Source organism: Ranitomeya imitator, chromosome 1, assembly GCF_032444005.1.
Source record: "Ranitomeya imitator isolate aRanImi1 chromosome 1, aRanImi1.pri, whole genome shotgun sequence".
NCBI lineage: Eukaryota > Metazoa > Chordata > Amphibia > Anura > Dendrobatidae > Ranitomeya > Ranitomeya imitator.
This window is the reverse complement of record NC_091282.1, coordinates 1,043,630,955-1,043,645,078: the sequence shown is the minus strand read 5'-3', so window position 1 is coordinate 1,043,645,078 and position 14,124 is coordinate 1,043,630,955. Positions and strand designations below refer to the sequence as shown.

General features: G+C 39.8%; 1 protein-coding gene across 4 annotated transcripts in view; it reads left to right on the top strand.

Annotated features, from left to right (window-relative positions):
- FBXW7 (F-box and WD repeat domain containing 7) overlaps positions 1–2,868 on the top strand; it is a 303,144-nt gene extending 300,276 nt beyond the window's left edge. For all 4 annotated transcript variants that reach the window (XM_069744067.1, XM_069744066.1, XM_069744069.1 and 1 more), the window contains one exon: positions 940–2,868. In XM_069744067.1, coding sequence (XP_069600168.1) covers positions 940–1,208 — 269 coding nt within the window. In that variant the 3' untranslated portion in view covers positions 1,209–2,868. The remainder of the gene's footprint in view (positions 1–939) is intronic.
- Positions 2,869–14,124: the final 11,256 nt, after the last annotated feature.

The window sequence follows — 14,124 nt, the reverse complement described above, 5'->3', positions numbered from 1 at the left end:
CTAGATAATAACTTTGGTACATCCAAGAAAGTTCTAAAACCTAGAATATAAACATAATGTGTAGTACTGCATTAAATACTTTGCTGACCCCTTTTTTAAATATTTAAAAAAAGCACAAGAGTATCTCACCGCGACAAGGTGTACCCAATCGGGATAGTCCCTAACTCTAGTAACTTGCCTCACTTTGTGTCAGCTGGCCCCAAAATAGCCCTGGGCATGACTGTTTCACCCCTCTCTGTAAGTAGATAAGCTGCATAGCTCAAGGGGGTGGCCACAATCCCAAATGCATAGAGAACAATAAACTTGTAGCCAAACCAAAAAGAAGGGCCAGCACACCTGTTACTACTAGGTCTAGGTGCACATATACATTGTGGCCTTTAGTAGACAGATCTAACAATCTACAGATCTACAATAAAAACAACCATAACTTTGGCATATCCAAGAAACTTATCCACTCTACCTGTTGGTTGACTTTTTTATGTCAAAGAGTAGAGGCAATTTTAGTGCGCTTAGTCACATTTTATGCCGCTCCCTCTTCCCGCTAGGGCAGGTCTCTTTGTTAAGTGAGGCACAAAAAATATCAAAAACAAAGTTGACACAAGACGGGTATGGTAATTTTGGGGGGCTCTTACCATTATTATGGTAGGTTTATATTTCTTCATCTCCCCCAATGTGGTTTCTTTCTAAAGTTGTTTTAGTAATCCAAATGTCTGAAATGGCATTAGACTGAGTTAATGAACCTTGTGAATGCCAACAGTAGACTTGCATCATTTCAAGTGTCGCAAAAAAATGGATTTGGTCATAATGGGCTCCACTTATGTTACCTTCTGATTTGGCTGCATAATGTGTGCAGATATAGAATTCAGCATTGGTGTATTTTGTAACTTTTAATTTTTTTATATAATCACCCACTAAACTTTTTCTTTTTTTTTTCTATAGGTCCTAATAAACATCAAAGTGCTGTGACTTGTTTACAGTTCAACAAGAATTTTGTAATAACCAGCTCAGATGACGGGACTGTAAAACTATGGGACTTGAAAACAGGTGAATTTATCCGGAACCTGGTCACATTAGAAAGTGGAGGAAGTGGAGGTGTTGTGTGGCGAATTCGGGCCTCCAACACGAAGCTTGTTTGTGCTGTCGGAAGCAGAAATGGGACTGAGGAGACAAAGCTGCTGGTGCTGGACTTTGATGTGGACATGAAGTGAAGGCTCGGGAAATTAATTTGCCCAAATTTCTAGACTGCATAATTTCCGTATTTTTTTTCTTTTTTTTTTTTTTTCTGCCTCCCACTTCTTACCCAGCCCTTCCCTCCAAAAATATCCATTGGCCTTGGCAAAACAGGATCTAGGCTTGGGACAACATACGGCAAAGACCTACACATGGTGTGTGAGAAGACATCTTGTCACAAAATGACTTTCCATTTTTACGTGGGCTACCTTTTTTTTTTTTTCTTTCTTTTGCTAAAAGTAGGACTCTCCAAATGAAACCAGGTGCATTTATTTCTAGCAGTCTCCAATTGGTCATAGGGCAGCCTGAGTAGCTGGGCTGTCCTAAAAGCTAGACCCTAACTAAACGCATCACAAATTACTGGTTGACTTCAGACGAGAGCAGTTGCAACAAAGTCATTTTCTTGTTTTTCCAAATGCTGAAAACAAAAAAAAACTGTGAATTTTTTTTTTTTTTTGTACAGTTTCATCACTTTTTTTTGTGGACTATTGCCAATGTCAATCAATCACAGTATTAGCCTCTGTTTCTCTACTTCTTGTTGCTTCCATCTACATGTTTCAATGTGTATGTTGCTCTGGGCTGACAAGCTTGTCCTTACGTTCTCAGATGGATATAAATCTTGATGCTGGTGCTAGCAAGTAGGTCTTTTCTAAATGGGATTGTTGTCCCACAGCTGTACTGTATTCCCAGTGGCCAAACCTATTTATGCTGCTAAATGAAAGGAGAGGGGGAAAAAAAAAAAGCAAATTTTTTTTTTTTTTAATTATTATTATTATTTTACTGCTGTGACGTTTTAGTCCCAGACTGAATTGCAAATTTCTTCTAGTTTGGATACAGAAAATAGACTTTTGCCACTGAAAATTGAATCCACTGTGCCTCTAAGAGGCCGAATGTGGGCCAGTTTCAGATAATTAAGAGTGAAGTTTGCTTGCAAAGAAAAAATGAAAAAAGATTTGAGTGTGTAAAGCTTATTTTCTCTTTCTTTTCTCTTTTTTTTTTTTTTTTTTCTTTTTTGAGCAAAATGTAAACACATTCCTTAGAACAGAGGAGTTGTAGCCTGTTCTTTTGGGAACTTTTTGTTGTGAGGCTGTGGTGAATGTTAAACTATATATTTAAAAAATTAAAAAAAATAAAAAGTACATAACACAACTGACAAAAACAAAACTGATCGGACTCCATAGATGACAGTATTTGGGGGAAAACAGCTGTTACAGTCCAAACAGGGCATGTTGACAAATGAAGCTGAAGGCAAAATTTGTTTGTTTTTTTCCTTAGTTTTTTTTTTTTTTTTTTTTTGCAGTGCGAGCTTCACGTGCAAATATCACACAAATTACAAAGATCATATAAGTTGCCTCATGTTCCAAGAGTCACAACTCAAGCCGAACTGTGAAAAGTGGTTTAACACTGTATCCTATGCTACTTTTTTTTTTCTTTTTGTTCCTCCTCATCATTTTTTTTTCTTCATTATTTATAGTCTGGTTTTAAAATAATCAGATTCCATTTGGTTAATTTTGCAGTTCTGTAACAACATGTGATGGAGGAAAGCAATGTTTTAAAGGGATTGTGTCTATGGTTTGATTCACTTAGAAATTTTATTTTCTTATAACTTAAGTGCAATAAAATGTGTTTTTTTTTTCATGTTACAGACTTTTATTGGTGCCTTTTTAACAACTTATGAAACATTACACATTATGTAAAAATCCATTGGAGATTGCACATTAAATTTTAAGTTTACATGGCGGCATTATACAAAAGAAATCACTACATGTGTTTTTGGTTTTGTCTGGTATTACAGCTTAATTTTATTGGAGGGAGTTGGGCTGAGCTGCAGTATCACATGCAACTGGCTGACGTGACGTTGTTTTGTTAATCTTCTACACCCTATAGTATTTAAAGGGGTATTCCAGTGAGAATGTGCCGCCTATTCACTGACCAGGTCGCTTCTATGCTCCTTTCAGTGGAGCAGCAGTACACATGATCAACCATTGCTTCATTAATTCTTTATTGGACTGCCGGAGATAGCTGAGTACAGCACCAGAACATCCTGGGAAACTTGACTTGCTTTAAATAGTCCAGCTAGTCAAATAAATGGCAAGCTAAAAAAAACAAAAAGGACGTGCTAAAGTAGACATAAGGAACAATCTCAACCAGTTTACTCATATTGTTCAGTCCAATTCAGTCATGGCAATTTTTCTGTTTTTGAGTTTTCTTGTTTTTCGTCTTGAGAGCCACAATTTCCCCCCCCCCCCCCCCCCCCCATTTTTCTGGCCACCTAGCCATTAGAGGGCATGTTTTTTGCAGAATTAGTTGTAGTTTTGAATCCCTACATTTGTTTTACCCTTCAACGTTATCGAAAACAGGGATAAAAAGTGCGGCAGAATTGTACAGAAAACAAACAAAACATTCTAAAATAGTTTTTTGGATTTTGTTTTCAAGGCATTCATTGTGCAGCTAAAATGAGCTAGCAACATGATTCTAAAGGAAACTTTAATTTTGAGGATGCCAAACTTGGATGTTTTTAATTTAAAAAAAAATGGTAAAAAATGAAATTGAGCTTTGTGAGGTCTTTTTTTAAATCACTTCTTAGTGCGTTTTTGTTGCGGCAACCACAATTTTTTTTTTTTTGTCAACTTAGGAGACATGAGCTGAACCGGAAATATTGCAATACCACAGTGCCCCCAGTGAGTGGTGTTGAATAGCAGTGTACCCCATAGCAGTGGGCAAATGCTTGTACTGATATAATTGTAGTAGCCAAGTAACAATGTCCCTTAGTTTTAAATACCTAATACTAATATATTGCAACGTATCAACCTGTATTTATCATATCAATTCCGTTACACGACAAGTCCATTACTGGTCAATAGTTGTGAACGAACGCTTAAAGGAACACTGTCCAAAAAGGCAATCGGCCAACAAATTAGCTAGCATTAAAAAAAGTTTGCCATGTATAAAATCATCTCCTTTGTAAAAATGTGATGTGCTTATAATATGATCTCTGCACACTGAACTATTAGATTAACGATTGTTCTGTGCACTTGGAAGTCTAAAGAAGACATTAGTCTTGGTCAATAGTACTGTTTCGCCATTACTGTAACGGTGCTTATCTATTGCGAGGATTTAACCCTAGCGCTCAGCCGCAGAGTCCAACACCATGGTGGAGCTACCAGAAAAGACGTCTACTGATTATTTCTGTCATATGGAACATTAGGATGTAATGCACTACTTGTGCACCAGTGATTAATATGCACTCCTCAACAATGAAATTGCAACACAAAGAAGAAAGTAAAAGATGTGAAATTATGGAAATCACAGGATGGGTAGGCAGGTTAGTCATAGACTCAGAAAATGGAAACTGTTCAAAACTACTTGATTTATTCAATATAAAGTATTAGCGCCACATAAAGAAATCCCCACACTTACACGCCTTTGGAATAATGTTGCTAATGCTTTTCTGAGGAATGCTCTTGTACATGCAAAGGAGTCGTTTTACAACGTGACAATGCCAAGCTGCATGTTGCTCGTGCTACTGTGAGCAACTTGTGTGGCCTGAACGTGCTACCATAGCCTGTGGCGTTTCTGGACTTGGCTCCCATACAGCACATCTGGAAAGTAATTGATTGGCAAAAGGAGCTGCCAGCAGTGGATCTTGAGGATTTGCCCAAGTGCATTCAGCATGGCAGAACATTCCTCGGACAACCATTAATAACCTCATTGATGGCAGGCATAAGTTGCATATTATTAACTTATTTATCGATCTTGTGGCATACATAATTCGACTAAATTACGTTCTTGGTGTTGCAATTTCAGTGTTGAGTGTAGTTTTTGTTTTGTGAGTGACAAGCATTACGTAGTGTAAAAGAAAACGAAGTGTTTTAAAATAACAGCCGTAACATTTGTAAGTGGGTTGCAAATAAAACTTGCATCAGAGAGCGCTGAAAACATAATTCCCATTCTTCACATCTAATAGCCCACTGCATAGCCTGTCCTCCCACAATCTACATCTGGCTCAGGCCAAAGCAATTGCTAATTTCAATCAACTCTGCATACTAAGAAAAAAGAGCCGGGCAATAAGACCGTTGAGATGTGCAGCACAATGCTAGTACTTAATAGTTAGAAATAGCCCAAATACGTCAGAATTTGACTAAAATCCTGCTGTCATAGATTCTTTTCTCCTAAAGTGCCTCAATCTTCTAAAATGCCTATAAGGTGGGACGGGAGCTCGGGTTGAGAAGTATGAGTGGGCGATGTTTCAAGTGTAGAGCCTTAATAAATCATCAGGGCTAACGCCATACAGTGCTTTCCAGATAAATCTCAGCCCACATGCCCTGTTCACTAGAACTGCCTGAGCGGCCCTGAACGCCTTCACTGCTTTATAAGCTTATTCTTAAAAGTTCCATTGTCCCACGTCTATGTTGCTTTAAGGAAGCGTTCATCAACAGGAATTTCTTCTGACAATATTTGGGAGTTGATAAGAACTTATTTTTTTCACCTAAGATTAGGAAAACGTCTGCCTAATGGAAAGTAATGCAAGAGTATAGGCAGATCCATGGGGGGATTAGGATTTTTTTTTTTTTTTTGATGCTGACAAACTTTGCCACAATGAGCTCCTTATTTTATGCATTTTTTATTAAAAAATAAAACTCAATGAGCTATAAATATAGTCACGCTAGTTGTCAGATTGCAGCATTTTCTGCATGATCCTTAAAGGGAATCTGTCAGATTTGTTCATTCTATTTAATCTAAGAGTAGCGTAATGTACAGCAAGGGAGCCTGATTCCAATGACAAATCACTTGGCTTACTGGGTGCAGCAGAGCTAAGAAATCTAATCTCGCCCACACCAGGCACCCTGTGTACATAGTCTATCGACAGTGAGCTGCTTATCACAGGGGGCATAGTCAGACCATGGTTCACGGCACTGTTGTAACTTAATAGTGAATATCTCCTACTGATAAAACCTTCATTGTAAGTAAACAGCTCACAGAAAAAAAAAATAAGTGACACATAATTGAATTAAGTATCTCAGCAGCTACCTCATGCTGTCCTCACAATACTGAGCAAAAACCTACTGACAGATTCCATTTAAGCATTCAGTCATATAGAATTATGTATATATAATATTCATTATGTAAACTAGGGGGCAGGTCAGTGAGGGATCAGTGACCTGTCAGAAGCCATCAGTATGAATACCTAAGCAGAGCACCATATGAATACAGCTCCGGAGCACGAGTATACCATTAACTCAAAGCTGCAAATAAAGATTAAACAAGACGGATTTCATCAAACAAGGTATCATTTTGTTCAGTATAACGACTCCAACCTGACACTGCCTGTAGGTTGAGCATAATCCTGCTGACAGGTTCCCTTTAAGTATACAAATATAAAAAAACGAAGATTGATGATATATAAATTGATCCTAGTACTAAGAGGTGCATAGAGCATCTAACATTCGTCTATAAAAATGTTCGTGTCACCAGGATACAGCACCATAAGATCGGGGCGTCTGGTTTCACAAACCCCAGCACTGTTTAGAAGTACTTCACCATCTTATTAAAAAGTGCAGTTTTTTTCTTGCTGGAAGTGCAAGGTTTAAACTGTTCAGCTGAAGTTCCTGGAACTGTGCTATCTGGATTTGCTCAGCTGTTCAGTGTTGGCCACTCCCCTCTGCTATATATGCTTCCCTCTGACACTTAGGAATTCTCAGTGCTAGTTGTTACTGGTAGGTTTGGAGTTAGAGGTGTACTTCGTGGTTGAAGTTGGCGGTAGGAGATTTATTCAGGCGATTATTGCTTGGAGTTTTGTTTTTGTGCACATCCTCTTCCTCTCCTATTTGGTTTCTCCTTCCTTTTACTACCCTTTGTTCCACTCTGTTGTTTGGTGATTGTATTTTGTATGATTATTTTCATTTATCCCGGTCCATCTTCCCTTGTTTGTCTGATTTAGTGTTATCCTATACATTTCAGCTTACCATCTTATTAGGTTGGGGAGGGGGACAGATTAGCGATGATATAGGAGCATAGGCTGCTTTCACACATCAGTTTTTTGCCGTCAGTCACAATCCGGCGAACTTTGAAAAAACGGATCAGGCAAAAGTTGCTGAAGGATCTATTTTTTTCTCATAGGCTTGTATTAGCGACTGATGGCATCACATTTCATCCTTTTTTTTTAAAATTGGTTTTCCGGTAGCCGGAGATAAAGGACATAGTAAAGTTTTGTGTCAATCGAAAAAATGTCGTTTGCTAGAATGGAACCCTATGGCGACAGATTCCGTTTTTTTAAACTGAGCATGCTTCGATTTTTTTTTTTTTTTTTATGATCCAATTAGCTGGATCAGCTAGTCGGAACCCTTGAAAAAACGGATCCGTCGCATCAGTTTTTAACAATCTGCGAAGAATCTGTTTTTTTTCAACATTTGACGGATTGTAACTGATGGCAAAAAACTGATGTGTGAAAGCAGCCTTAGGCATGAACCGGGCGTCTCCACCTGCTTAATACCTACAGTCTTAAGGCACTGTGTGACAGATATACTGTGGAAATGAGACACCTATTGTACAATAGAATTGATACAATTGTGCACATGTCCGAAAACAAAAAACAGCCGTGTGCATGGCCTCATTGAATTATATGGGGGTGAGTGCTATCCATCAAAACGTATCTGCTAGGACTTCACATGGAATTAATTATTCATAAGAGAGTCTTTCTTATATTTTTATACCAGTTGTAACCATGGTTTTGTAAAGTGACCATGGTTGAGCTGCTGGTCCATGTCAAAATTGGTTTATCCAGGTGTTTTGATGATGCATAAACTGGACTTCTGGTTCCTGGATTCTTCCAACAAGATGACTACTACTACCGATCTGTGAATATACACCATGTTCCAAATTATTATGCAAATTATATTTTTCTTGGATTTTCCTAAATGGTCGGTGCAAATGACAGTCAGTCTAATAAGTCATCACCCGTTAGAGTATACATCAAATTTTATTGAATAAACCTCCCAATGATAACCATATAATCTCCAAAGCGAATAAAAGCTCAAAATGCACTGTTCCAAATTAATAGGCACAGTAGAATTTCTAAACATTTGATATGTTTTAAAGAACTGAAAATGCTCATTTGTGGAATTTGCAGCATTAGGAGGTCACATTCACTGAACCAAAAAGCTATTTAACTCCAAAACATCCTAACAGGCCAAGTTACATGTTAACATAGGACCTCTTTTTTGATATCACCTTCGCAATTCTTGCATCCATTGAGCTTGAGTTTTTGGAGAGTTTCTGCTTGTATTCCTTTGCATGAAGTCAGAATAGCCTCTCAGAGCTGCTGTTTTGATGTGAACTGCCTCCCACCCTCATAGATCTTGTGCTGGATGATACTCCAAATGTTCTCTATAGGGTTGAGGTCAGGGGAAGATGGTGGCCACACCATGAGTTTAACTCCTTTTTTTGCCCATAGCAGTCAATGACTCAGAGGTATTCTTTGCAGCATGAGATGGTGCATTGTCATGCATAAAGCTGATTTTGCTCCTGAAGGCACATTTCTGCTTTTTATACCATGGAAGAAAGTTGTCAGTCAGAAACTCTATATACTTTGCAGAGGTCATTTTCACACCTTCAGGAACCTTAAAGGGCCCTACCAGCTGTTTCCCCATGACTCCTCCACCTTGCTGACGTCGCAACCTTGTTGGGACATGGTGGCGATCCACCAACCATCCACTACTCCATCCATCTGGACTATCCAGGGTTGCTCGACACTCCTCAGTAAACAAGACTGTTTGAAAATTAGTCTTCATGTATGTCTGGGCCCACTGCAACCGTTTTTGCTTGTGAACACTGTTTAGGGGTGGCCGAATAGTAGGTTTATGCACCACAGCAAGCCTTTGAAGGATCCTACACGTTGAGGTTCGAGGGACTCCAGAGGCACCAGCAGCTTCAAATATTTGTTTGCTGGTTTGTAATGGCTTTTTAGCAGCTGCTCTCTTAATCCGATAAACTTGCCTGGCAGAAACCTTCCTCATTATGCCTTTATCAGCACGAACACGTCTGTGCTTAAATTCAGCCACAAATCTCTTAGCAGTAAGATGATCACGCTTAAGTTTTCGGGAAATATCTAATGTTTTCATCCTTTGAACAAGGCATTGCACTATTTGATGCTTTTTGGCAGCAGAGAGATCCTTTTTCTTTCCCATGATACTTGAAAACTGTGGCCTGCTTAATAATGTGGAACATCATTTTTGAGTAGTTTTCCTTTAACCCCTTCACCCTTAAGCATGTTTTCAACTTCCTGACAAGGCCATTTTTTTTTCAATTCTGACCACTGTCACTTTCTGAGGTCATAACTCTGAAACGCTTCAACGGATCCTGGTCATTCTGAGATTGTTTTCTCGTGACATATTGTACTTTATGATAGTGGTAACATTTCTTCGATTTGACTTGCGTTTATTTGTGAAAAAAATGGAAATTTGCAAAAATTTTGAAAATTTAGCAATTTTTAAACTTTTAGTTTTTATGCCCTTAAATTAGAGTGATATCATTCAAAATAGTTAAAAAATAACATTACCCACATGTCTGCTTCACATTAGCACAATTTTGGAAACACAATTTTTTTGTTAGGAAGTTATAAGGGTTAAAAATTGACCAGCAATTTCTCATTTTTACAACAAAATTTGCAAAACCATTTTTTTAGGGACCACCTCACACTTGAAGTGACTTTGAGTGGTCTATATGACAGAAAATGCCCAAAAGTGACACCATTCTAAAAACTGCACCCCTCAGGGTACTCAAAACCACATTCAAAAAGTTTATTAATCCTTCAGGTGCTTCACAGGAATTTTTGGAATGTTTAAAAAAAATTGAACATTTAACTTTATTTTACAAAATTTTTACTTCAGATCCAATTTGTTTTATTTTACCAAGGGTACAGTAGAAATTGGACCACAATAGTCATTGTACAATTTGTCCTGAGTACGCCGATACCCCATATGTTGGGCACATGGCAGAGCTCAGAAGGGAAGGAGCGCCATTTGACCTTTTCAATGCAAAATTTGCTGGAATTGAGATCGGAACCCATGTCGCGTTTGTAGAGCCCCTGATGTGCCTAAACAGTGGAAACCCCCCACAAGTAACACCATTTTGGAAAGAAGACCCCCTAAGCAACTAATCTAGAAGTGTGGTGAGCACTTTGAACCTCCAAGTGCTTCACAGAAGTTTATAATGTAGAGCCGTAAAAAAAAATCATTTTTTTGACAAAAAATGATCTTTTTGACCCAAATTTTTTATTTTCCCAAGGGTAACAGGACAAATTGGACCCGAATAGTTGTTGTGCAATTTGTCCTGAGTATGCTGATACCCCGTGTGTGGGGGTAAACCACTGTTTGGGCGCACGGCAGAGCTCGGAAGAGATGGAGCGCCGTTTGACTTTTCAATGCAAAATTGGCTGGAATTGAGATGCCTGATGTGCCTAAACAGTGGAAACCCCCCCACAAGTGACCCCATTTGGGAAAGAAGACCCCCCTAAGGAACTTATCTAGATGTGTGGTGAGCACATTTAACCCCCAATTGTTTCACTAAAGTTTAGAATGTAGAGCCGTGAAAATTGAAAAATCATTTTTTCTTTCTACAAAATGATCTTTTAGCCCACAATTTTTTCCAAAGGGCAACAGGAGAAATTGGACCGCTAAAGTTGTCCAATTTCTCCTGAGTACTCTGATACCCCATATGTGGGGGGAACACTGTTTGGGCGCATGGCAGAGCTCGGAAGGGAAGGAGCACCGTTTGGAATGCAGACTTAGATGGATTGGTCTGCAGGGGTCACGTTGCATTTGCAGAGCCCCTGATGTGCCTAAACAGTAGAAACCCCCAATTCTAACTGAAACCCTAACCCAAACACACCCCTAACCCTTATCCCAACCGTAAATGCAATCGAAACCCTAACTTTAGCCCTAACCCTAATGGGAAAATGGAAATAAATACATTTTTTAAAATTTTTTATTATTTTTCCCTAACTAAGGGGGTGATGAAGGGGGGTTTGATTTACTTTTATAGCGTTTTTTTGGCGGAATTTTATGCATGGCAGCTGTCACACACTAAAAGATGCTTTTTATTGCAAAAAATAGTTTTTGCATCACCACATTTAGAGAGCTATAATTTATCAATATTTTGGCCCACCGAGTCATGTGTGGTCTTGTTTTTTGCGGGACGAGTTGACTTTTCAGCGGTACCATGTTTATATCCGTCTTATTGATCGCGTGTTATTCCACTTTTTGTTCACCGGTATGATAATAAAGCGTTGTTTTTTGCCTCGTTTTTTATTTATTTTTTTGCTGTGTTCACTGAAGGGGTTAACTAGTGGGATAGTTTTATAGAGCGGGTCGTTATGGATTGATTTATTGGGATTTTTTTTCTTTATTTGGGTGTTTATTTTTTTGTTTTTTCTTTTTTTTTTACTTTCTAACATTGTCTCAGGGTGGGACCTCACTATATTAGATCAGATCAGCGATCTGACAGGCAGTGCATGAGGCTTTCTGGCGCCTTCTCTGAGCAGGCGCTGGCTAGCCACCTCACTTCATGACCCAGAAGGAGTCCCGCGGCCATCTTGGATCCGGGGACTCCTTCTGGAACAACGTGATCGCATTGCGTTGTTCTGGTGGGAGAGCTCAGGGAGCCCCTGTCCCTGCGCGATGCCTGTCTGTCGCTGTCACTATTGACAGCGGCATCAGAGGGGTTAAATGCCCACGATCGGCGCTAGCGCCGATTGCGGGCATTGCTGCCGGGTGTCAGCTGTCATATACAGCTGACACCCGCACGCGATCGCCGCGATGCTCACTGTGAGGCCGCGCGATCGTGCCGCCGTACTAGTACTGCGGTTTGCGGGAACTCAGTTCCCGCAGAGCAGTACTATTACGGTGCATGTCAGGAAGGGGTTAATTTGAATCACCTGGAAAACTAATTATCACATGTGTTTGATTGATTTCAGTGATCCATTGAGCCCCGAGACACAATACCATCCATGAGTTCATTTGAAAAACAAAACAATTAAATCTTTATGAAACTTAAATCCAATTTTTGTAATAATTTGGAACACTGTGTATTAAAGAAGAGTTGCGGCTGTTCACACGTCCATAAATTCCTGTGAACGGAGTGGTTTGCCCCAAACACAGAGATATGACCAATATTGTTCTGAGTAACGACTCAATCTTGACAATGCAAATCTTTCACCCATGAAAAAAATCGGACAGCAATCAGATTTAATTTTTTTTCCCCCTGACTGATAAGAGAAGCCTAGATCAGATTTTATTATTTTTTTTGCATTTATAGAACTGATTGTAAGTTTTCTACTTGGTGCTTTCAGCTCATACACAAACTCGTATACACCATAGCGCCACAATAAAACTGGAGTAGCGGCGCCCTGCAAATACAGGGAGGATACGTAAAGTGCCTGCATATGGTGCTCCACGTCTAGAGTGAAATCTGTCGGTAATTACAGAATGTCTATGGTGGGATTAAGCTGCGGAAGAAGGAGATAAAATTGATGACTTTCGGAAGACACGGGAATAGAGAAAACATTTTTGTAGCTTTTGTGTGGTAATGTGAAATAGAATAGTTTAATTTGGGAGAAATCCCTTTCAAATACAGATGATACAGCATCTGGCAATTATTACACCTGGGCCCTTTGTTTCCCTCCGCGCTTCTATCAACACACGTCTATCATCGTTTTTCTGTTACATAGATCTTAATGACTGCTCCAGTACAAACGCATCATTTGTGATGTTTGGGCACCTTTTCTGTAAAGAGGTCTATGACAATAAACCCTATGAGTCTGCCTGGCGGATGACGTCCTATGCACTCGGATTGGGCCTAGTTAGTTTGGAAGGTTAATCATCCAGAACCAGGGATATATGGTCCTGCAGCAACAAGTAGGAGAGACCCAGCCGAAGTCACAATAGTAGTCGGATACAAGCTTTTAATTGTTGGAAATGTTCTGAGGAAGTTCCAGAAGAAATCCCTTCTGTGACAAGGCGCGACCTTTCTTCTTTGTTAGTGGCTCTTCTTCACTGTACAGAATATAAACCAGCGATACAGGAACGTGCGCAGATCTGATGTAAAAGAGCCTATTGGGCTTCTTCTGTTCGGCTGCTTTAAAGACAAATGTTTCCATTCATATCCCCATAGACTTTAATGAGATTTTGAAGCACTCAGTAATTTTTTAATTGCTTTAGGGTGTTAAAATAGCTTTTCCTGCTACCCAGTAATGAAATAAGAAACAGAAATCATATGCATCCTCTTAAAATCCGTGATATTCAATAGGCTTCTGTTATGGGAAGCGACCATCATGGAAGCACAGTGGCACTGTCGCCTTGATAGAATCCAGCCAAGGATAATACCTGCACCATCTCAGATCAGACTCTCCTGCCCTGCCGCCACATTGTGCCTTCTGCATAGTGCTGCAGTGTTTAAGGCTACGTTCACATTAGCGTTTCCCGACGCTGCGTCGGGAAACGCAGCGGCGACGCACGCGTCATGCGCCCCTATGTTTAACATGGGGGATGCATGCGTTTTTCGCGTTGCGTTTTCCGACACGTGCGTCGTTTTTGACGCTAGCGTCGGACGCAAGAAAATGCAACAAGTTGCATTTTTCTTGCGTCCGATTTTCGTCAAAAAACGACGCACGCGTCGCAAAACGCAGCGTTTTTGCGTGCGTTTGCACACGTTTTTGCGTGCGTTGCGTCGCCGACGCAGCGGCGCGCAACGCTAATGTGAACGTAGCCTAATAACTGCCTTCACTTCCACCAAGTATCTCAGGTGCCAGATCACCTTCGCACCTTGGAAAATCGAAGGCTTATTGAGCTGACCATGCTACACCCCAAATACTAGACCCCCTCCTTCCTCTAGCTCTAT